The 24,064-nt window shown below is 40.2% G+C and overlaps 2 protein-coding genes and 1 non-coding gene across 4 annotated transcripts; 2 read left to right on the forward strand and 1 right to left on the reverse strand.

Annotated features, from left to right (window-relative positions):
• The first annotated feature begins 554 nt into the window (after positions 1-554).
• On the forward strand, positions 555-10,812 carry LOC119737274 (NADH dehydrogenase [ubiquinone] iron-sulfur protein 3, mitochondrial-like). Of its 2 annotated transcripts, none has more exons than XM_038211482.1 (6): positions 555-674; positions 3,889-3,945; positions 4,341-4,588; positions 6,701-6,826; positions 9,705-9,824; positions 10,446-10,812. In XM_038211482.1, the coding sequence occupies exons 1-6, from the start codon at positions 605-607 to the stop codon at positions 10,626-10,628; spliced, it is 804 nt and encodes a 267-aa protein (XP_038067410.1). In that variant the 5' UTR covers positions 555-604; the 3' UTR covers positions 10,629-10,812. The 2 variants fall into 2 exon arrangements, with proteins under 2 accessions (XP_038067410.1, XP_038067411.1); XM_038211483.1 differs by having other exon boundaries at positions 557-665.
• Positions 10,813-14,974: 4,162 nt separating this feature from the next.
• Trnal-uag lies at positions 14,975-15,047 on the forward strand. The gene has a single exon. It is a non-coding gene; the product is annotated as a tRNA-Leu (tRNA).
• Positions 15,048-16,190: 1,143 nt separating this feature from the next.
• LOC119738500 (ras-related protein Rab-30-like) lies at positions 16,191-23,486 on the reverse strand. The gene is made up of 3 exons (XM_038213404.1): positions 23,295-23,486; positions 18,090-18,355; positions 16,191-16,803 (listed from the first exon to the last, which is right to left on the reverse strand). Exons 2-3 carry the CDS (start codon positions 18,279-18,281, stop codon positions 16,291-16,293), a joined length of 705 nt encoding a protein of 234 aa, XP_038069332.1. The 5' UTR covers positions 18,282-18,355; positions 23,295-23,486; the 3' UTR covers positions 16,191-16,290.
• Positions 23,487-24,064: the final 578 nt, after the last annotated feature.

Below are 24,064 nucleotides of genomic sequence, written 5' to 3' on the forward strand. Positions count from 1 at the left end.
GCACCTTTTGTCTAGTCTGTATGAGATAGATGGCGGTCCATAAATCTTAAAAATATTTTAAACTTGAAATTCTGTCGTATGTGGCGCCTCATACTCGACGACGAATATTCTGAATTTACTGGGTGACCGTTTTAGCCGAATTTCGGCTAAATTTGACAGAAATTTTCGTACGAAATCGAGTTCGACAGAAAACTAAGTAGAATGAATTTTGTAGGCAGATTTCTAGCAGAATTCTGTAAAATTGTTATTTGACACAAAAGTCTGACAATTTTTACAAATATAGCTGATAAGCTTTGAAAAAAGCTTTAAATTGAGGTTCCCTGACGTGCAAATGTGTGCACATTTTAAAGTACTTTAAACTGTTGGCAAGCCAGGCTAGACACGTGCAATTAAAAAAAAATTCAATTTAATTTTAAGGACGTTTTAAGATTTTGTTTTTGTTAAAGGAAATTTTATAAACATCTGCATGTAGTAAAAGTGTTTGTACAGCCATAATAGGTGATTTAGCATATTTGTGTTAAATCTAGCAGATTTGTGAAGTGCATCTAGCAGAAATAAGCCATTACCTACGGTCACTGTGTTTTGAATATAGTCAGCGTTAAAAATGGCGTCGATGTTAGTGAAACCTGTGGTGACGTTCACGAAAAATCTGGTTAGAAAACAAGGTAGGCATGGTAGGTTTGTTATTTATATGGCAGTGGATATTTAGCCGGAGACGGCAAACCTTAAGTAGCTTGTCGGATATGCACTGAACATGCGCAGTTACTGTTTTATTTGTACTTGAACATTTTCCGGGGACAAATTTTAGTCTGGCTCCATGCCAACAGTATCGTTGTATCTTCGTATTCACAAGATGGGAATCAGGCCATTTTACAATTTCGGACTTATTTCCCTTTAAAAAAAATCCTCCTGAGCCGCGCCACAAATCTGAAAAAGAAAATATTACTCTACAATAAAATGTTTGAGACATGTTAAAATAATAAAAGAGGTAATCCTTACTTTTAGGACACCTCTATTGTGTACGAGTTCTGTTCAAAACTGACTTTTGCAGATGACTGTTCAGTACCAAAGTGACTTTTGCAGGCTAAAGAAGTCTTTTTTCTTCAGACAAACTCATGTTAGTTATAATTTTGAAAGCACTTTCGAAGAAAATGTGACTTTCCTACCTTTTTTTGCAGTTCGCCATCTAGCCCGACTGCGTCTGGCCGTACAGTACTATCGCAAGCTCTGTAGTACGGCCAGACGCCCGATGCTTCCACAGAGACTGAATTTTGTTGGCCGCCGATGTAGCGATTTTGCTACATCTTTCGATCGCGATTATCTTTTCATCCAGGACACAAATTTCCAAAGTTAAGGTTCGTAGTCGTAGAGCAACTCATACCTTTTCGAAAAAACGTTGTTTGGTCTCAATATTTTCATCCATCTGGCCACAAGACGAATTTCAGTCATCAGATTCCACAAATATCGTCCCCCATGCGATCCCCCATGCGATTTCAAAATGGCGGCCGTGCTGTAATGTATGCAATATGCAGGCGCGCCCGCACAAACTCATGAATATGCATAAACAGTCTGTGACGTATGACCTCGTGTTTTTGGACGTACGGCCCCGCCGCACGCACGTCCAAAAACACGAGGTCATACGTCACAGACTGTTATGCATATTCATGAGTTTGCGCGGGCGCGCCTGCATATTGCATACATTACAGCGCGGCCGCCATTTTGAAATCGCATGGGGGATCGCATGGGGGACGATATTTGTGGAATCTGATGACTGAAATTCGTCTTGTGGCCAGATGGATGAAAATATTGAGACCAAACAACGTTTTTTCGAAAAGGTATGAGTTGCTCTACCACTACGAACCTTAACTTTGGAAATTTGTGTCCTGGATGAAAAGATAATCGCGATCGAAAGATGTAGCAAAATCGCTACATCGGCGGCCAACAAAATTCAGTCTCTGTGGAAGCATCGGGCGTCTGGCCGTACTACAGAGCTTGCGATAGTACTGTACGGCCAGACGCAGTCGGGCTATTCGCCATCTTGCTTTTTAATTTTATTTTCTGTTTTTCATCGTCATCTTTAACCCCTCATAAATTTAAACCCTGCCCTCTTTCTACAAAATTAAACCTGCTGAAGACAAGAGGTGTCATTGCCAAATGTTCAAATGTGTCAATAAATATCAGAATGTCACTTTTTGAGTGTCATTTAGTCAGCTGTTTTGGTGAGTCTTTTAACCTTGTATAGGAAAGGGGTCCTAAAAGTAAGGATTACCATAAAAGAAGAATATTTTTATTTTATGGGGATGGGAAAAAAAACTGGGGATGGGGAAAAAAACTTTAAAATGTCACCAGCGGGGATCGAACCCGGGTCTTCCTGCTCATGCTGCTCATGAGATCCATTGCTTATCCACTAGACCACAGGTGCTACACAACCGTTGTTGGTAATTTAATACATCTTATTATAATTCAGCCCTATCTTAGAGAGTACAGCGCCCTCTGTTGATAGGGAGTGCCGCCGGCAAACCCAGGCTTTAGTAAACTTTAGCTTGTTGGGATTACTGATTACCGCATAATTGGTTGCAATTAATCACCGGCCACTTTCAGCTTTGGGCACAATTGCAGAATACCCTGCCACTCGATCTATCCACCTCGTAGGCCTACTTCTAGAATCTGAGAATTAGAAGGCTTCTCTCTGTCAGCCTTCTATTTTCTAAGTTGAGTCCAGTGGTTTGGGCCATATATCTGAAACCACGCAAAATTTGTCAATTTCAAACCATGCTATTATTGTATCATCATGACTCTAAAAATACAAAAAGTATCCTGAGGGAGTGGGCTGGGAATTACTGTTGAAAACAGTCATTTGTTTGATTTTGACTGATATACTTGGCACAGAATGTATGTTTGCATAGGAGGGTTATTGATAATACTTAGTAACGATGAAACTCTAATTAGTGCCTTTTTTCCGCCAAGTAAGCTTATACATGGAGTACAATCTGCATGAATAAACAGTTACTGTAAAATCTACACAACAGTGCAAAAAGAAGTCTGATTACCCCTGGGCGTCCCACTAGAAGGCTTCATACCCACTTATTATAGGCCTACTCCTAGAACTATGAGGCTCCACGTAGTGGAGCCTCATAGGTTCAGAACCCCGCAAAATTGTTGTCAGCACAAAACACTAATTAAGTACAAAAACGTCCATCCCAACCAAGCTTTTTCCCACAGAACCGCTGCACAGTTTGCCCCTAAACTCCGTACAATACCTCATGACATACTCACGCTATGTGCACCCAACAAACATCGGTGGATTCTGTCTGTTTTCAGCAAAAATGATGAAAAATATGCCCTTTCCGCACTGAGCCAACCTAACACTTGAAACGAGCACGGCGCAGAATGATCGCAGTCATTTTCGGTTCGATCGCTCGGAGCGCGCCGCAGGGGGTATGGTGTAGGAGCGGAACGATAGTATGCGCATGCGTACAAGTGCAAGTACGTACCCCCCGCGGCGCGCTCCGAGCGATTGAACCCGAAAATGACTGCGATCATAGGGCGCGCGTGCTCGTTTCAAGTGTTAGGTTGGCTCAGTGCGGAAAGGGTATATTTTTCATCATTTTTGCCAAAAACAGACAGAATCCACCGATGTTTGTTGGGTGCACATAGCGTGAGTATGTCATGAGGTATTGTACGGAGTTTAGGGGCAAACTGTGCAGCGGTTCTGTGGGAAAATGCTTGGTTGGGATGGACGGTTTTGTACTTAATTAGTGTTTTGTGCTGACAGTAATTTTGCGGGGTTCTGAACCTATGAGGCTCCACTACGTGGAGCCTCATAGTTCTAGGAGTATTATAGGCCTACATTACATATACATACTTTTGTTTTTATATGTTCTTCAGGTGCCCTGTTTTGTCAACTTGCAACTAGAAATCTGTGCTCTGGTTCTTCAGTCAAACGTATGTATGTTTTGTAAGAAGTCAATGTATCTATTTCACTGTCAGTCCCATCCGACTGGGGAAATTAATACCGTGGCCACACCAAACAATGGGCTGCGAGCCTGCGGTCACAGTGACTGTCAATAATATTGCATCACCTAAATATCTCAACTGTTCCGGTTTATTTCGGTTTATTTCGTTTTTACAAAAGATGGCTAAACCGATCCGACCCGAAAATGAAAATGCAACACCGAAAACGACCCGACTGAAAAGATGGACAAACCGACCCGACCCGAAGTCGGTTTCAGGTCGGGTCGGTTTCGGGTCGGGTTTGCACATCATTAGTGCGTAGCAACTTCTCTCCTTTTTGGTCCGATTGCAGTCCCATATTTTTCTTGTTGTTAAAACATCTGCAGCAACAGTACGTGTACGCAATGAGCTTCAAGCAAATCGACTTGCGGATTATGGCAAATATGTGGCAGATTGTTTGCCCAAGTATGTGCAGCAAGTCCAAGTAAGCCACACCAATGAGTTGGAAGTGCTCATCAATCCAGAGGGCATCATCCCAGTCATGACATTTCTCAAAGACCACCATAATGCACAGTTCAAGTCACTGATTGATATAACGGCGATAGACGTACCCACGAGAACACATCGGTTTGAGGTCAGTTGCTGTTAATTTGATCGTCTTTTAAAAAAAAACCTTGTGCCATCTAAATCCAAGTCTATTCAGTTTCCAACTTGCAATTTAGATGGCCTCTAGTTTTTATTTGTGCATTTTTATATAATTTTGGATGGCTTTGAGCTATTGCACGAGTCAAAAAATATTGTTTTCGGGAGTGCAGTATATTCTTGTATCCCTGGAAAAAGCCATCCAATATATTTACTTTTATTAATATCAGGCTGACTTAATCTGAAAGAAGTATATTTGGATTTCTTCAATTCCAACTTCGACAAAATAGCTCTGAGCGTAAGCTAATCCAGCATCTCAAAATCATGGGCAGATACGCTTACACAGTATTTAGTGCCTTCTTGGTTGCGTTCATTTTTTGTGGACCTTTATTTCTCAAAATGTTGTCTAATTCTTCACTTACCAAAGAAAATCTTGCTCCTCTGGAAGCTGTCATTTTTTTGTTGAAAAACAGTGTACAGTGGACGCCCTTTAGTACGAAATCTGCGGGACCCAAATGGTGTCAATCTTTTCAAGCCTCACAAATATTAATAAGGTTCCTTTCCGTATATTAAAGTCCGAAGTCCTCCGCAATACGGAAAACGAACAGAATTTCACAGAAAATAAGGACAACACGGAATTCACGGAATTCTATATTAACTGCCAAAAAGATACATCAAAACTTAAAAGGAACCTAAAAAACAGTTTTTGTAGTGTCAGTCTTCAATTCTTTCTTACCAAATGCACATCGTAGCGTATGTACATACTGAAGCGATCGAATGGCCAAACGCATGCACATACATAATGTACAGGGTTAGTAAAAAAAAAGCGGAACCCAAACCCCCAAAACCATATTTCATATTTTAAAAAAATATGTAGCACCAAACATAATAATGACTGGAAAGACAATTTCATAAGCTACTTTTAGGTGAAATAATTACTGAAATTGCTCAATCCGTTCAAAAAAATATCACCATTTAAACAAATGACCCTAAAACCTCTTTCGTCCCAAAAATGTGATTTCGAGAATCGCCGTCACAATTGTCTTGAAACATCACCAGCGATAAAACCTCAGTTTAAAAGTTGAAAATATTCAACAAAGTCCTTTTGAAGGCCCGTCTTTATAAAAAAAGTGGATTCTATGAGTCATATTGTTTGCCTAACCAGGGTTGTTAACCCTTACTCTCTGAGGGTAGTTTACTGCATGTCAGTTGGTTATGCCAATGCCCTCCAGCTGCAGTTATTTGGCAGATAACAAGTCTTAACAGTGAAGGCTCCAATTGGCAGGAGTTGGAGGCCCTGGAGGGTGCCTGATACTGACCAGCTGGGGGCACTCACTTTGTTATCAGAGGACTCTCATTGTTCTCTGTGGCATGTATTGGAGTGCCTGTCCAGTTACCCTTGAAATGACATGGCAGATATTGGAGGGCCATGCAAAAAACATAGGAGATTTTCTTGAGGCACAATTGGCATGCATTGGAGGGTCAAGTAGGGTAAGGGTTAATAAAGATATTGTGCACTACAGTTGTTGACAGTTGTTGAAACAAGTATTCTGTGTCATTTTCTTTGTTGTTCCAAACAATCAGAATACATAATAAACTGCTGTTTTTTTTGGGGGGGGGAATGAAACAGGTTTTAGGGTCATTGCATCTAAATGCCAATATTCTTTGAACGGATTGAGCAATTTCAGTATTTCAGCAAGATTGATTGTTCTAAGACAACTTAGTGGCATTAACCCTTACCCTACTAGACCCTCCAACGCATGCCAATTGTGCCTCAAGAAAATCTCCTATGTTTTTTGCATGGCCCTCCAATATCTGCCATGTCATTTCAAGGGTAACTGGACAGGCATTCCAATACATGCCACAGAGAACAATGAGAGTCCTCTGATAACAAAGTGAGTGCCCCCAGCTGGTCAGTATCAGGCACCCTCCAGGGCCTCCAACTCCTGCCAATTGGAGCCTTCACTGCTACATCAAAGTATCCTCCAATAAACTGCAGCTGGAGGGCATTGGCATAACCAACTGACATGCAGTAAACTACCCTCAGAGAGTAAGGGTTAATGACCCATAAACATATTTCAGTTGTTCTGATTCTTTTTAACAGCTCATCTACAACTTATTGTCGTTACAATACAATGAACGCATCAGAGTGAAGACCTATGCAGATGAACTGAGTCCAGTCGATTCCTTAGTACCAGTATTTGAAGTTGCCAATTGGTATGAAAGAGAGGTAGGTTGAATCATCACTGGTTCACTAACACGCTAACCATACATGCACATGTATCTGGGCAATTCCTCACTAATGGGCCCAAAAAAGTGTGACATTTGAGAAGACCTTTAAGTTTTGATGATAAAACTATGATCTTGGTCTCTCAATTTTTGCTGTAAACATTGCAAGCTTCGAACAAATATCCTCACCTGCAAATGATATAACTGGTTTTGTATTTTAGAAAATATAGTGGATATTGTTTTTAAAAGTGTTACGTACGTAACGAAGGACAGACATTTTAGATAAAGTCACAAAGTATAAAGCCTAAAATTTAATGATCCCCTAATGTTGACTTATTTAAGAAGATGTACCTTGGCGGAATGCTATTAGTCAAAACCTAGAAAACTCGGAGTCAATGTGAGGAATTATTTGATATTTTATAATCAGGATTTATACGTACGAACAGACTGGACATTTGTCACAAAATGTCTGTCCCTGTTCGTACGTAACCCTAATCACATCATAAATTTGAAGCCAGTGGGAAAACTGTTATATTTTCGATTGATAACAATGTCACTGGAAGTGCCTATTAGAAACTGAATTTGTCCTAAGCACCCATTTATGGTGGCTTTTTGTGTATAATTTCTGTTTGGTCACAAAACAGACGTTGAATCATGCCTGCCCACCATTGTAAACATTTCTTTTGTCTGATTTCTTTGGAATTGTACGGCATCTCTAAAAACTCTGACAGATGAAAGCAATTCAGTTACGTCAACCGCAATGCAACGTATGCAATGAATCAACCTTGCTAAGTTCAGCAAGGACAGGTTCCACTACGATCATGTTTTGCCATTGAACTAGTTCATTTTCAGTTGCTACGTAATGACTTACGCTACCTAAACTTGATTGTGTAACATGTGTAAGTTACAACATAATTTGTTGCATAAGTCCCAGACTTGCATGTTATGCACTATGAAACATTCGTGAAATGTGTCATAAGGCCCCCCAAAAAAGTCTCCGGTTTCTGGTATGCGTGCGCGTTGCCGTAGCCATGCGCGTCGGCAAAATTTTTAAAAAAAAATTTCAATGTAAGATGATGTCTCAAAACTGCCAAACTCACTGGTTCGACTGGACTCCTGCTGCTGCACAATTTTAACATGTTTTTAGATGGGGTTACAATCAAATATAAGCTTTATTTATGTGGCCTCTCTTGGCTCCCATATATTTTGCACTGAATTTAGTTGGGCACCATTTGCAGTCAACAGCCGACATTTGAAGGGGAAAAAAAAAAAAATACCAGAAACTGAAGACTTTTTTTGTGTGGCCTAACTAGGTTTGACAGAAAGTTAATTTCCTTTGTTGAAACTATTCATGTTGCGGTTAAAGTAGGTACTCTCGTCAAAGGGATGTACCGTTATTAGCTCTGAAATGGGTTTTTCACAAAATGATCATTGTTTCAATGATCATTAAAACTTGAATTTAAACATTTCCACAGCTGTACCTTGAAAGTTAATAGTTTTCATGTAAATTGTAATTTAAAGGCAACGTAATTTTGGTTGAAACTCATTTTTAGTCCTCAGAAATTGAGCCGTTGGGTGCGAGTCATCGTTCCAGTCACACCTTTTGTGACATGGATCTGACATTAGCACATTTTACATGGTGCCAGTCTTAAAGGGAAGATACGTTTGCAAACATCAACCAACGAAATGATCAAATTATCACGAAATACCTTGCTGAATTGTAAGGGAATAACAGTCTAAAGCATCCTGTAAAATTGTGGCTCCTGATGTGCTGACATTTTCAAGAAAAACTGTATTTTTCCAATGCTGGTCGGCGGACCAGCGTTGCAAAAAACTGGCTTTTTTTCAAAACTGCTCCTAGTTTTTCACATCTAGCTATTCCGCATTTTCTTTGCAATTGATTACACACCTGTAAAGGGGTACAAGCCTGCTAGACTGATTCTTTGACCTTACAATTCCCCAAAGTCTACAAGTTGCTCTGTTTCATCTTAAGTGGGGTCAGGGAACCAGACTACAAGAACATGATTGGTTTTCTATGTTTTTTTCAGCATCTACAAGCCCAAAACGTGAAACAAGTCAGTTGAACAATATTTGCTATAACATACTCATCCTCCAAATTCAGTTATTTCTGAAAACTGTAGCAAAAGCAAATGTTGTACATTCCCTTTAAGTAGGTCGTGGAGCCCCAAATTTGATGGTTTTATTCATTGCTGGATTAGATATCACTACCTGTTCCCATCAGAAATTCTGGCAGTGTTTTGTCCTTCAAAAAAGGCTCTCAAGACCTACCTTTTCATCAAATCACACTTGGCTGTCCTCTTTTCTTGTCTTCTTTCCCTGTTTCGTTCTTTGTTTAGTGCCTTGAATCCTTTGGCAATTTGGCACTCTATAAATCCAGTTATTATTATTTTAACTGCTGCAGCAGATCCTTGAAGCATGACTAGTAAACAATATGAAACAACATGTTGGCAATCGCTGAACAAAAGTGCACCTTTGATGTTAGAAAAGAACCAGTAACAGGCAGCATACAGATTGGACATGCCCCCCAAAAATGCCACAAACTTTGAAAGATTCTCAAACAGAAAGAGCAGAGCAGTAACCATGTCAGTTTATGTTCTGTCATAATGAAGTACAAAATAAGATAATAAAAAATAAAAAAAGCAATATGGGCATTACAAAAAAAATGGCAGTAAAAAGTTTGGTTACCTGGTCTGTGGTTGCTAACTTGTACATGTACATTTCAGGCTAAAGTGCCCATGTGGGCTGTGAGCAAACATGTATGAACAATTCTCTAAACAAAAAGTTAGCATGGATGAGCCTTTTATTTTTTTATCCAGTGACTTCCATTTAAATCTCAAGTTGTTTGCATTTATCTGTAGGTATGGGATATGTATGGTGTGTTCTTCTCCAACCATCCAGATCTGAGGCGTATCTTGACAGACTATGGGTTTGAGGGTCATCCTATGCGGAGGGACTTCCCCTTGAGTGGTTTTGTAGAGGTATTAAAATGATTAAGGGCAATTCCACGGTTACTCACGTTACATTTTTGATGCACTTTTGAGTTTCCTTGGGCTGTAATTACCTTACTGAAAAGGTTTAGTAACTGTTATCCCCATGGTAGATAGAGTAGACCTATAGACCTACCTAAGCACCAAAGATGACATCCAGAAAAATGTGTTATGTATGATGAATTGGTTACTCACGTTACGAAAATGTAATGTGAGTAACCAATTTTGTGCATCTTGTTTATCATACATAACACATATACAAGTTTTTAATTTTTAAATTGATTGATAAAAGACCAATTTGATCTCTGAATGCTGCCATTACACAACAGCCTAGCCTGTAATGACTCTGTAATGACGAATATATTCAAACCGCTGACTAAAGAGGGTGACCAAACTTTGAAATTGAATGGTAAATGACTAAAATTGGTTTTGGTATTAAAAGCGTGTGAATTTTTTCTTTGACAAAATAGAATGTCAGAGTTGGTGAATTTGAATGAAAAAATGTTTAAAAATAGCCGGGAAAATCTAGAGTACGGCACTGATTATCCAGAGTATTTGTATCCATGCATACTACTGTGCTGAAATCCTGAAAATGTTCATGTTGTGTTTCAGGTAAGATACGATGATGAACTGAAGCGAGTGGTCTGTGAGCCCATTGAGATGACACAGGAATTCCGCAAGTTTGATCTAGCGAGTCCGTGGGAGACCTTTCCAGATTACAGAGATGGCGCCGCACAATTACCTGCCACAAGTGAACAGAAGGACACAACAGAAGAAAAGACCTCAACTCCTTAAACAAAGCCTTCACAGACACTCAGGTGTCTTACTGCGTATCAAAGCATCGTCCAGAAAAAACTTGATAACAATTTATCATCATTGACACATTGGAGTTATATGTGATGCGATCAAGCTAAATGAGTCGTTTGTCAGGAATGTTTATTTGAAGATACAGGCCAAAATAGGGCCACTTCATCACATCACTTCATCACATCTCTTGGTGTTCCAACTTCAATAATTTTTTAATTAAAGATGGTACCAGCATGCGGTTTTCACAGCAGTAATGCTGAGATTGTGCTTTTTTCAAATCTGTAATAAAACAAAATTGACCAGGGTCGACAAACGACTCATTTAGCTTGATCGCATCACATATTCTGTAGTACCTTTTAAGTGCATTGATTAAAGTTGGCAAGAAAGTCTTTGCTTTTCACAGAGATTATTTATACTGAGACTGACCCTTTCTAATTCTGGTCTGACATTTCCGTATTTACAAGTCCTCCTTCAGAGGGCTTTGCCTCGGAAGCAGGTCTTGTTCAAGTCAGGCCAGCTAATTTGATTGATTTCAGGCCATGCAGTTTGCAGCAGTTCAGTTAATAATGAAAGGTTTGCGGCAACCCCATGTGCAAATAGTTTCTCAACTAAGAGAATGGTTCTGAAAAGAACCAGAGGTATAAACTCGACGTTCCGGTCAGTATGCTCTGACCGTCTTCGGGAGAGTGCCTAAACTCTAAGAAAGTAAACACGTAAGTAGCAAAAGCGAAATCGATGAAGTGTGAAGTTGCATCCTGTGTGGATGTTAAGTAACTGGGATCTTAGAGCAAGCTTGGTATGCCCACTGAAGTGGAACAGTAGGGTTGCAGTCTCAGTAAAATACGCAGTTGCAGTTCTCCTACAGAGATGGCCGTCATTGAACGAGCCCTATAACACATTTTAAGAATAAAAGTAAAATGTCTGTACTCGTACATTACTAATGCACTGTTTGTGCTTTTTGAGTCCTATAATCGCTTATGCACATGCCAATGTAAAAAGTTAGTATAAGGTCACTTTATCTGTTAAAAACATAAGTTACAGGAGTGTACGTTTGTAATTGCAGTGATAATTTCAGATTAAAGAAGACCTGATGGTTTTGAGCAATTCAAAGAAAAGAGTATTTTTTTTATTACTGTTCAACCCCTATGCAGTGGTATACAAATATTGAGTGGCTCAGAGAGGAATGGGAGGAATATTATCGCAAGGTAAAATCTGGACTTGCCGAGCGATAATATTCCTCCCTTTTCACAATCTAAAGCCACTCAATATTTGTTTTATACATGTAACTGACATATGGCATTTGATTTACAGTTAAAATGAACTTCTATCGTGTATTTCTCTCTTCCAAACCGCCCCGTCACACAAAACATTTGAACCCAACTCTGTAGCTACTGGCTCTTGGGAACAATATGTGCTATGGGCACACTCAATGCGCACACCAGCATGCATTACCACACAAATACTGCTCCACTGAACAAGGATGATCCTAACTGTTGAATAGTAAATCCCATTCACCATGGGCGAATGGGACTTTTTGAGCCCCGGCGTGAATGGGAGCAATAATGAATGTCGCATGATGAGAGTGCCACCAATCAAGTGACAAGGATCTGTATGTTGGTAAATACATATATATTATTATTTGATCATGGTTTTTAAAGCAGGAATTCATTTTTGTCATCAAGCGACAAGTGAATAATGGTTGCATACAGGTAAGCAGAAGAGATATAGAATTTCATGCTGGATTGATGAAGAAAGTAAAAATGAAATTGAATTGAAATTGAATTTAAAAAAAAAATGGAGTAAATACATGACTAAACATGCATTTGTTTCTTGAACAAATGTGAGGCATTTCTGTGCAGTTTGTCTTCAGTATAAGGGAACCAGGTCTTATATTCAAGTCTTCAGGGTCAGCTAAATAAGTATTAAAATCTTGTTCTGCAACCTTTTACCTAGAATCATGTACCCTTATTTAAATTTGTCAACAATTAGTTGTGATGAAATGACCAACGTTCTTTGCTTAACTTGTAACTGCTCGCCTACATACCATTTGCAAGAAATAGGGCACATCATGATTTAAGGCCGTCTTACTGTGCAACTTTCGGTTTGATGTCATCACCGAGAAATTCAGTCACCAATATAATCTTCAGGCCATGATATTCCAATATTGACTTTGTTTAGTAATACTGTCCTGCAGTCACTAGAGGGCACTCTTATCAATGATGACATCATCAACCCTACAACTCTAAATATATGACACTGCTAGGAACCCATGTTCAAACCAAATTCTCATAGCCAATACAAGTCTTCTTTTTAGCATTTCATTTTTAAGCAAATCTAAAGAAGGGTGCTGAACAGCTAACCTGATGAAGTTTCAGCTTAGTCATTAGTGAATGCTGTACATTCCGAGAAAACAATATTCTGGGATCTCGATTTCAAACCAAAAGTTGCTGAATCATGTTTTGAATTGGGCTGAATTCAGTGTCCGAGACACATTTTAACTGAGCCGATCGCGAATGCGTGTACGTACATGTATTGGTGTGTACAAACTGGCACACACAAAGGATAAACATGTAGCGTAACAGAGTCCAATCATCAAAGTGCTACATGTATACACAGTACAGAAGTTCATTTTGATGAAAATGATGAAGACAATTTTCGCCAGTTGCAGAATGCAGAAAGTACATGTATTCTTCATGAAACTTGTAAGTGCCACAGTGTCATGTAGACGAAGTCGCAGTTGGACAAAAAAAAAAAAGACAAATAATTATTTCAGCCGTTAAAATCACACCAAAATTTAATACAAACTTTTTTGTCTTCAAATATTTACAATGTATAACAAATATTAATGTTTAAAACGATTTATTACCATGAAAAGTGGAAGATTATTTCATTTTGTTCAGTACCCAAAATGCCATTGGATAAATTTTCTCCTTAATCCTTCTGTGCTGCATCAAAATTTCACAGTTCTGCTGTTGAGATCGTGAATAACAGCTAAATTATCATTTCTTCTAGTAATGAAAATATGAAATTTATAAATAAAAAATATATACATGTACATGTATATAAGTTTAAGAAAATAAAGTGTATGGTATTATATGTACTTTATGATTTAAAAAAAATAAATTTTAGGTGATTTAACATTAACCCTAACCCCTAGGCCCTTTTTGCTAGGAACCATCCTCAATCCTCCAAAATTTAACAACAGCGCCTAAATTCTTCAAAATTTTCAGACAGTCCTGCCTCAAAATGCATTCATCCTCAATCCTCCAAAATCCTCCTCATCCAAAAATGTTGCACTTATGTTCAAATGAAGGGTACCCAGCCCCTCAATCTTTCAAAATCGTCAGACAGTCCTGCCTCAAAATACCATTCAGCCTCAATCCTCCAAAATCCTTTTCTGAAAAAAATACCATTCAGCCTCAATCCTCCAAAATCCTTTTCTGAAAAATACCATTCAGCCTTGATCCTCCAAAATCCTTAATTTAAAAAAATACCATTCAGCCTCAATCCTCCAAAATCCTCCAAAACCACAAGGAGGATTGAGGATTGAAGAGGGTTAGGGTTAATAAAGGTAGCAATTTTGGTGTTGAAGTATTTGCTTTATATTTTCAAGGTAGCTCTAACCCAGCCCAATGATCAGTAAAAACTGAAGCATTTACCCTTTTTTATTGCTACAAAACCAAGTAAACGCTTATAGTCTAGCAAAAGCTAATAAGTAAAAAGTACATTCTTTTAGTCTATTCATACTAATGCAAGTAAATGCCAAAAACAAAAGGTAGTGAAAGTAAATTTTACGTTTGATTAACCCCAACCCTAACCTCCAGTAGTTCTTCAGGACTACCTGCTAAATCCAAAAGAGTCCAACCGGAGTTTCCTGCTCAATCCACTGTGCCTTATTTTCAGTTGTCTGCTGAATCCAACGGAGTCCAACATTGCGTTAGAATGCGGTTCAGTTGCCTGCTGAATGCAACATTTTGCATGAGGAATGTACACAAGGGGTTTACTGCTCAATCCAACAGGCTCCATCAGGTATATGATGGATCCTGTTGGATTCAGCAGGGTTAGGGTGGGTTAATATAACCCAATAATCCTTCAAATCAGGTTTTTGCCCTTCACCAACGTTTAAACACTGTATACTCGGTGTGTTACCTCCCGAGTGAAAGCTGGAAACAATCACTCGGGTGGGACTCGAACCCATGACCTCCTGCTAGTGCAGATGTCTTACCACTCGACCACTGAGCTAACGGGATCGGTTTGTTGGTTCGAATCTGATGTACATAGCAGCGGGTACCGCATGAACTATTATAAGATGGAATCAGCCAACTGATCCTGTTAGCTCGGTGGTCGAGTGGTAAGACATCTGCATTAGAAAGCAGGAGGTCGTGGGTTCGAGTCCCACCCGAGTGATTTTTTCAAACTTTCACTCGGGAGGTAACACACTGAGTATACAGTGTTTAAACGTCGGTGAAGGGCAAAAACCTAATTTGATAGATATCACCCCGACGCAAAAAATTCCATCTTATAATAGTTTATGCGGTACCCGCTGCTATGTACATCAGATTCGAACCAGCAAACCGATCCCGTGAGCTCGGTGGTCGAGTGGTAAGACATCTGCACTAGAAAGCAGGAGGTCGTGGGTTCGAGTCCCACCCAAGTGATTTTTTCAAACTTTCACTCCGAAGGTAACATACTGAGTATACAGTGTTTAAACGTTGGTGAAGGGCAAAAACCTAATTTGATAGATATCACCCCGACGCAAAAAAATTCCATCTTATAATACCAATAATCTTTGTTACAAAAACAACCCCGAAAAACCAGCATGAAAATGACAAAATTGACAAGAACTTGAACAAATTCAACAGTACCACCAATATACATCCTTCATAGAAGGGTCAGATAAACAAGTAGCATTTGCCTGCTTGATTCCTGTGATTCTTGCAAAAATACCAGGAATGAAAGACATTTTCTTTTATCAAAGAATGCAATTACCTACCAGTAGGAACAGTTCAGATAAAAATTCCAAAGACAAGAAACATGGACTGTGATTTCAACATACAACAGCAATAAATGTTAAACAATTAGGCACTAACAGTTCATTATTGCTAGCTTCTACATAGCCCCATAAATGTGGCCAATTTACTGGACTACCTCCGTAAATAAAGGCCACACTTCCACCATGTACAAAAACATGTCGAATATTGTCAATTTTTGATTCTCACATTGAGGCTTAGTTTGTAGGTTTTTTTTGCTTTAGAAGCATACTCGCCCTCTTTATAGGCTAATCAGAAAGTGCTGCCTTTTTCAGATGTCTATTTTTCGTGAAATTTCCAGATTCGTTTGCACACATTTGCGTATCAAAATTTCAACGTGAAATTTCATGAATATTAGACATCTGAAAAAGGCAGCACTTTCTGATTAGCCTATAAAGAGGGCAAGTATGCTTCTACAGCAAAAAAACCCTACAAACTAAGCCTAAATGTGAAAATCAAAATTTGACAAAGTTCGACACATTTTTGTACATGTGGAAGTGTGGCCTTTATTTACGGAGGTAGTCCAGCAAATTGGCCACATTTATGGGGCTAGCTTCTACAATGTACATGTAGCTGCAGTGTACTGGGTAAAAATGTACATACTGCGCGATGGACAGGAGTTACCAGCAACAACCCTTTCCACTTGTTCCTTTAGTATTCCTGTTTGCTGCGCCATCCTCTAGTTGAAAACAGGAATCCTTATCATTCTCTTCAGAAAATCTTGAATTTGAACGTACACTTCCTTGTCTTGCCTTTTTAACATGACATTGCCATAGATGCTCAGCTATGGCATGGAACATCCTCTCCACACAATTGTCCTCCTTGGCTGATACCTCGAAGACATCCAACACATCCTTACACTGTTTCCCGATCACCTCTCTGGCATAGGAGACTGTCGTGTGATCAGAGTCGTATTGTGAAGCCTCCAAATCAATCTTGTTTCCGGCGAGAAACGATGTACTGGTTGTCGAGTCGGATGTATGGTAACTGAGCTCTTGCTGCCAGTAAGGAATTCTTTTCAGTGACACGGAATCTGCGATGTCGTACACCAGAAGGGTTGCGTCGGTTTCTCGAAAGTAGCTTTCTGTGAGGGACCGTGCCCTTTCCATGTTAGCTGTATCCCAAAGATCTAACTGAAATGAAAAAAAAGACAATACATTGATGAGTGTTTTATGATGAGATAATACATTTATGACTTCTTATACACACCCCACAACTGTTAATGGGAATCATTTGCTTTTGCTGCAATTTTCACAAATAAATGGATATGGAGGGTTACCATGTTATAGCAAATATTATTAACATGACTTGTTTCACTTTTTGGGCTTGTAGATGCTGGAAAAACCAAGAAAACCAATCGTGTTCTTGCAGTCTGGTTCCCTGACCCCACTTAAGATGAAACCGAGCAATTTATAGACTTTTGGGAATTGTAAGGTCAGAGAATCAGACAAGCAGGCTTGTACCCCTTCACAGGTGTGTAATCAAATGCAAAGAAAATGCAGAATAACTAATTATGAAAAATTAGGAGCAGTTTTTGAAGAAAAAAAACAAACTGTTTTCTCCAATGCTGGTCGGCCGTCCAGTGTTGGAAAAACACCATTTTTGTTGAAAATGTCAGCACACCAGCTCATAACTTTGGCTCATAACTAGAGCGACGTCTTAAATCAAGTCGCTCCCTCCCGAGTCGTTCTTATCGACTCCAACAGTCAATCTTTCGCCATCTGACGCGTCTAGTCACTCCCAATTGTTTCAGACGTCAAACTTTTCATGTTCTTAATTCAAATCTTGCCTTTTATCGGGTTCGGCGAGACTCTAGAACGCCCGTCTGAACCGGGCATATAATAAAAGATGTCTCCCAAAACTTTGTTTAAAGCTATAGTCCATCATTTGCAACTATCCAAAAAGTAACTGACATAATTATTGTTGACAAACATACTTGGTTGAAAGATAGTAAGGGGACTAAACTCCCTGTGAAATTATTCTCTCTGACAAGCTGTCATTTTGAAGAAATCAACGAAAGGATTGGACATTTCCATTAGTAGTTCTTTTTTTATTCAGCGAAGCGTTGGCATGACGCACACGCGCGCGCGGTTGCTATAATTCGCCGGATCTGTGCACGACATCGCGTAGCTACAATCGGCTCAGTGAGAACGTGTCTCAAACGCCGAATTCAGGCCCAATTCAAAACATGATTCAGCAACTTTTGATTTGAAATCGAGATCCTAAATTGCTGTTTATCTAAAAATATACAGCTGAAGCTGAGCTAGAACTTCATCAGGTTAGTTGTTCAGCACCCTTCTTTAGATTTTTAACACTTTTGTTGCTTCAAACGAACAAAATGCACCAATTACAAATGATGGACTATACCTTTAAATGGCACAAAAATTGAGCATACGGGGTACATGCAATATAAACCAACCTGAACAGGATGACTTTCAGGACCAACTGCAAATTGTCTACTGTACTGGTATCGATCAAGCATAAGTGCAGATTTTGGCGTAGAAGGTATGTGTCTGGAGCGGAACCTCTGGAACAGCGATGTCTTGCCCACTCCAGCCTCCCCCAACAAAATCACCTTGAACTGAGTTGGCCTTGTATCTCCGTACTGCATCCTTAGTTATGAGACTAGTTCCATCCAAATGACAGATGTGAATGAATCGCAGGTGGAGATTAACTTTCTTACAGCTGGAAAGAAATACAATGGACAGTGTTTATAATCTTTCACACACGGAAAATTTCTAGAGTTGCCTTCCTCAATTTCTTGTTTTATCAGACTAAAACCCTACTAAAATGTTGAACTTACTTTAATTCTTGCGAGTCCCCAACAACATTATCAGTATCCCTTTTTATTCAAATAAAAAAAAGTACTTTTGAAAAGATCAAAAATGAAAATTTTGGAACGGCTTTTGTTCATACAAATTCAACATCTGAGAAGAAAAATAGTGGGGCTAAATACAATACATTTTTTAGTATTAATAGTAAGGCCAAAAAAAAGAAAAAAGTTCTGCTTCCGATTACATGGCATTTGAAAATAGGGTAGGTAGGTAGGGACATTTTTTTTTTTGCCAATTTTTTTGTTTGTTTTGTGTACGATCATATGGAGGCGTCTGCGTGAAGTCAAGGGTAAAAGGTAGAAATTGATGGTTTTGGGTGTTTTTTCCCTATTTTTCCCATAAAAAAAATTAGGGTAAGGGGCTGTCAGAATAGGGTAATAAGTAGGGAAACCGGAAGCAGAACTATCATTTTTTTTGGCCTAATAAAAACAATTCTTGATTCTAATTTGATCAAAACAAAACAGGGGCCCTACACTACACGATCGCAAACACATGATCGCCAAAACGACTCTTGACTCTAGAGACTTTGTTTGTACATGTTACGCCCCAACTATGCCATGGATCCCAACTATAGCTGGGACCGTCTGGACGCATCCCAACTGAAGTGCGACAGTTGGGTCGGCCCAACTGTAGTTAGGACGCTCGCCGTGTGGCGCTGGATGAATCGGATGTCATGGATGAATCAGCCAACATGAACAGAGCTCTGAGCTGTTGGGAATGTTTTACATGTATGTATACATGTAGTTGTACAGCAACGTTAACTATGGTTCGGACTGCAAAATAAAATGATTGGAGTGGCCATAGATGGGCCCCACCCAGACAGGGCTCTGGAGTGCTCTGAAACCTGCAAAACTAAATCAGGTCCTCTTTACTAACAGTTTAGCCAGCAAATTTCTCCAAAAATTCCACTGGGGCAAAGAAAATGTCCTCAGTATTTCACCAACCAAGTTTGCAGACTGAATTCAATTTTTAAAGGAGACTTTTCTTCAATGTTTGGCACATGAGAGGGAAGTCAAGTGATTTCAAAATGGGGCTAAAGACTAGACTTGTACATGTCCAACCATGGTCCAACTATTTGGAAAGACTGACCTATTCATTCAGTGTCAATAGTCTGGTGGCTTTACTATGGAGAAATGCGTAGTAAATCGAGACTAGTTCCCGCTTCATGCCACGTTTCTTAAATTCTTTTGGCATGGTTGATTGACGCAGTACTGAAGCTGTGCTGGACTGGTTGTTTTAGGTGCCAGTCTATTTTCTTGTTTTGCATGTTTTCAATTCCTTAAGTTTTGGGACTCTCATACACAGTAGGCCTATTGAGAGTCCCAAATGTTCCGACTAGGCCCCACCCATAGCTAATTTCAATGGTCCAAGTAAAGTCAAGAGCTGTTGGGAATGTTTTATATGGGCCTAGTCGTACAGCGACGTAAAACTATAGTTCGGAGTGCAAAATAAAAATAGTGGTCTAACTATAGATAGGCCCCACCCATAGCTAATTTCAATGGTCCCAAGTAAAGTAAGACGTGTATCAGCAGCTGCAGGGAATGTTTTATAGTTGTAAAGCAATACTATAATTCGGACTGCAAAAGAAACTAATTGGAGTGGCCCAACTAGTACTTAGGCCAACTAGGGCCTAGTGCTAGTAGGATAGATGGCGCCACCCTCGACTCCCAACTATAGTTGGGCCAGCCCAACGGCAGAACTACAGTTGGAACCGTCCAAACTATAGTTGCGACCGATGCCATATGCATAGTTCATGTAGTTGGGGCGTACATAACACAATCGTTGCACTAAAGGGAATATACAACATTTGCAAACATCGAAAAATAAAACTACCAAGTTTTTACGAAATACTTTACTAGGATGTTGGTAAATGACGGTAAAAAGCATCCTGTAAATTACAGCACCTGGTGTGAAGTCATTTTCAAGAAAATAGTATTTTTGTATACATTTCCAACGGTGGTCGGCCGACCACCGTTGGAAAAACCTAACTATTTTTCATTTTTACCATTTACCATTTTTCAGTCCAAATTCAATTTGCTATTGGATGTTCATGAACAGGTGCAGGCAGGCTAGACAGGTTCCCTTACCTTACAATTTTCCAGAATAAATATTGATCTATTTCATCTTAACTTGAGTCAGGGAACCAGACTGCTTGAACATTTTTGTTTTTCTTGGTTTTTCCGGCATTTTCGAACACAAAACTTCAAACATGTTAGTGTAACAATATTTGATCTATTATACTACGAAGTGGCTATCATTACGGCATTCGTTCTTTAGCGCCCTCAACGATTCTTTTTTGATACGCACGCAGGTATATAATTATTTGTTTTCCCGTGTTTTGGTGAACAGTGCGACAGCTCAGTCGATAGCGGGTAGGATTTTGCACCGCGAGGTTGCGGGTTCGCATCTCAGTTTTGCACTCAAATTTTTTTCCTTTTCTAACCTTAGGCTTTGGAGGCTTTTTTTTAAAAGGGAAATAAAGTCCGAATTTTATAACGTTCAAATTCACTTTTTTCCTTCTTATTTATATTTTCTTCTCATGTTTTTATAAAAGTTGCAGTACTACCGTAACGATAGCCCCACTAGTGTGGCCGTCAGTATGCTGCGCTGAACCGAAGGCCACACACCGTGGTCTGCGCACTACTGAGGACGTTTTCATTAAATTTGCAGGGAATTTCTTACATATGGTTGTATTCTACGATGTCCCATCTATCACTTCTGGGATGCTTAGGTGTAATGATGTTCAATTTTCCGAGACATTCTTGAATCTTTCTGGAGCCAATATATGCACTCGTGAAACGTCCGGTGATGGCAGCCATTTTGAATGTGACAAGAGATGACCTCAAGCTGTGACGTCGCGTTTATGCAAATTGCTTGTCGAGCGAGGGCGCGAGTTGCAAATGCGATGGCTGTTTCCTGTGCCGTAGATCCTGAATAGAGATCAGTGCACGTGGCCCCCAGACGATAAATGCATGGTACAGGAAACAGCCGTCGCATTTGCAACTCGCGCCCTCGCTCGACAAGCAATTTGCATAAACACGACGTCACAGCTTGAGGTCATCTCTTGTCACATTCAAAATGGCTGCCATCACCGGACGTTTCACGAGTGCATATGGGCTCCAGAAAGATTCAAGAATGTCTCGGAAAATTGAACATCATTACACCTAAGCATCCCAGAAGTGATAGATGGAACATCGTAGAATACAACCATATGTAAGAAATTCCCTGCAAATTTTATGAAAACGTCCTCAGTAGTGCGCGGACCACGGTGTGTGGCCTTAGGTTCAGCGCAGCATACCGACGGCCACACTAGTGGGGCTACCGTAACGATAGAAAATGGGAAATGCGTTACGGCTGCCGTAACAATAGCCACTGCGATTATACTAACCCCTCAAATATTTCATTTCTGAAAACTACAACAAAAGCCAATGACATGAATGATGTACATTGCCTTTACAGAGGTTGTGGAATGCTCGAAGACATTTCCGTCATTTTTGGGGTATATGTAGCCTAAGGTGTGATGAAATAAAAACGACTATTGTTTCTGTCATGAAATGAGTACAAAGGGTACTTTTGAGAGCTATTTTTCAGGTCCTGTTTCGACCCGAACGTGCAATTTGTGTAAAAGTCGTCGTTGCGGGCAGCAAACAAAACACAGTAAATCGTGACGTAATAAACAGGACTCGTTTATGCTACTCTGCATCGGGAGTCCTGTTTATTACGTCACGATTTACTGTGTTTTGTTTGCTGCCCGCAACAACGACTTTTACACAAATTGCATGTTCGGGTCGAAACAGGCATGACAGGACTTGAAAAACAGCTCTCAAAAGTACCTTTTGTACACATTTTATGACAGAAACAATAGTCGTTTTTATTTCATCACACCTTAGGCCACATATACCCGAAAAATGACGGAAATGTCTTCGAGCATTCCACAACCTCTTTAAAATCAGACAACATGCTGAATAGTGAATTGAACCATGGTTGAACCGTTGAACATGAGTGAAGTGGCGTCAGGTCGCAAGATTCTTTCCCCGAATGTCAGACAAGTCGACCGTTGAGACAACTCGACTCGGAACAAGTCGACCGTTGAGACAAGTCGACCGTTGAGACAAGTCGCCCGTTGAGACAACTCGACTCGGGACAACTCGACCGTTGACACAGCTCGACTTAACGGAAATGTATACACGTGGAGCGGGAAAAAGTTGCGATCTCGGGCGCGGCACGGGCATACTTGATGCACAGAGGGCGCTCCAATCCGGTGGCCGTCGCGTCGGGCCGGCGCGCCCCGCCAGTGAGGACCGGGCCCGGCCCGGCACGCGGGCACGTCGACCGGGGCGGCAAGTGGGCGCACAGGCCCGGCATAATGATGTCACCGTACACGGTACGGCCGACGCTGACCGGGGATAAGTGCGCGCACAGGCCCGGCTGCGCTATATCGGCTCTGTTATCATGGTTATATCCAACAAAAAAAACAACTCATGTGTCTGTGTGTCATCACTCCCAAACGTCGATCAGCCGCCGTCAAAATCCCCGCGACTATCCCCAAAACTAGCAACAAAAACATGCGAGGCGACTTGTCTTAACGGTCGACTTGTCTCAACGGTCGACTTGTCTTTCCATTTATCGCACATACGGTCGAGTTGTCTCAACGGTCGAGTTGTCTCAACGGTCGAGTTGTCTCAACGGTCGACTTGTCCCGAGTCGAGTTGTCTCAACGGTCGACTTGTCTGACATGTCTGACCCCCCTTTCCCCTTCCACTAGTTCCAGACTGTCCTGCCTACCGTACCTGTACGTAATTTGGAGCAACCATGGAGGAAGAAATGCAGGGCCGGCCAGGGCCACGGGAGATGAGTTGTTTTTTTTAGCTTGGTGCGATTTCTAGCTTGATGCGAAGTGAGAAGTGGGCCAGCTGGGCGGACATGATCAGAAATTTTGATGGAAGACGTCGTATATTCGTCATGTACAGGGTGACCGTAAGGTTAGAGCCAAATTCTGCTAAATGCACATCAAAATTCTGTCAGATTTATCAAAAATCTGCTAAATTCCCCAGGATTACTCGAAATACACTATAAACACTTAAAATCACAAGCATATTGGTAGTATTGCCTTAATTAAGATTCAAATTATATTATAAACAATCTAGTCACATAAAGATGTTGTGAAATTATTATTGGTAAATTTCGGGCAAAACGTGGATCTGGCCACAACGAGGTCCGTTTCCCAGTGAAGCTCAGCACCTAGACCAGCCAACTTGTCCCATTATGCAAGGGTTTGTTTAAAAGGGTTGAAGCTTTTTTAAACAACTGTACACTTTTTTGTTCAAATTTGCTGTTTTTCTGTCAAATAACCATTTTTGCAGAATTCTGCCAGAAATCTGCCAAAAAATCCATTCTGTCAAATTTTCTGTCAAACTCGTTTTTTGTGAAGGTACACGACTCGAACAAAAATTCTGTCAAAGTTAGCCGAAAATCGGCTAAAACGGTCACCATGATCATGTACGTGATATTGGGTGCGCCATGCGTTCGATCGTTTAGCTCACCCTGCAGGTCGACACGG

This window comes from Patiria miniata, unplaced genomic scaffold (assembly GCF_015706575.1).
Source record: "Patiria miniata isolate m_02_andy unplaced genomic scaffold, ASM1570657v1 HiC_scaffold_3, whole genome shotgun sequence".
NCBI classification, from domain to species: domain Eukaryota; kingdom Metazoa; phylum Echinodermata; class Asteroidea; order Valvatida; family Asterinidae; genus Patiria; species Patiria miniata.

Coding starts and splice junctions, on each gene's coding strand:
- LOC119738500 (XM_038213404.1), bottom strand. CDS start 18,281: ATGCAGTACGGAGATACAAGGCCAACTCAGTTCAAGGTGATTTTGTTG. Junction 16,804..18,089: donor CTGAAAGTCATCCTGTTCAG/GTTGGTTTATAT, acceptor TTTTCATTTCAG/TTAGATCTTTGGGATACAGC.
- LOC119737274 (XM_038211482.1), top strand. CDS start 605: ATGGCGTCGATGTTAGTGAAACCTGTGGTGACGTTCACGAAAAATCTG. Junction 675..3,888: donor TAGAAAACAAGGTAGGCATG/GTAGGTTTGTTA, acceptor TATGTTCTTCAG/GTGCCCTGTTTTGTCAACTT. Junction 6,827..9,704: donor CCAATTGGTATGAAAGAGAG/GTAGGTTGAATC, acceptor ATTTATCTGTAG/GTATGGGATATGTATGGTGT.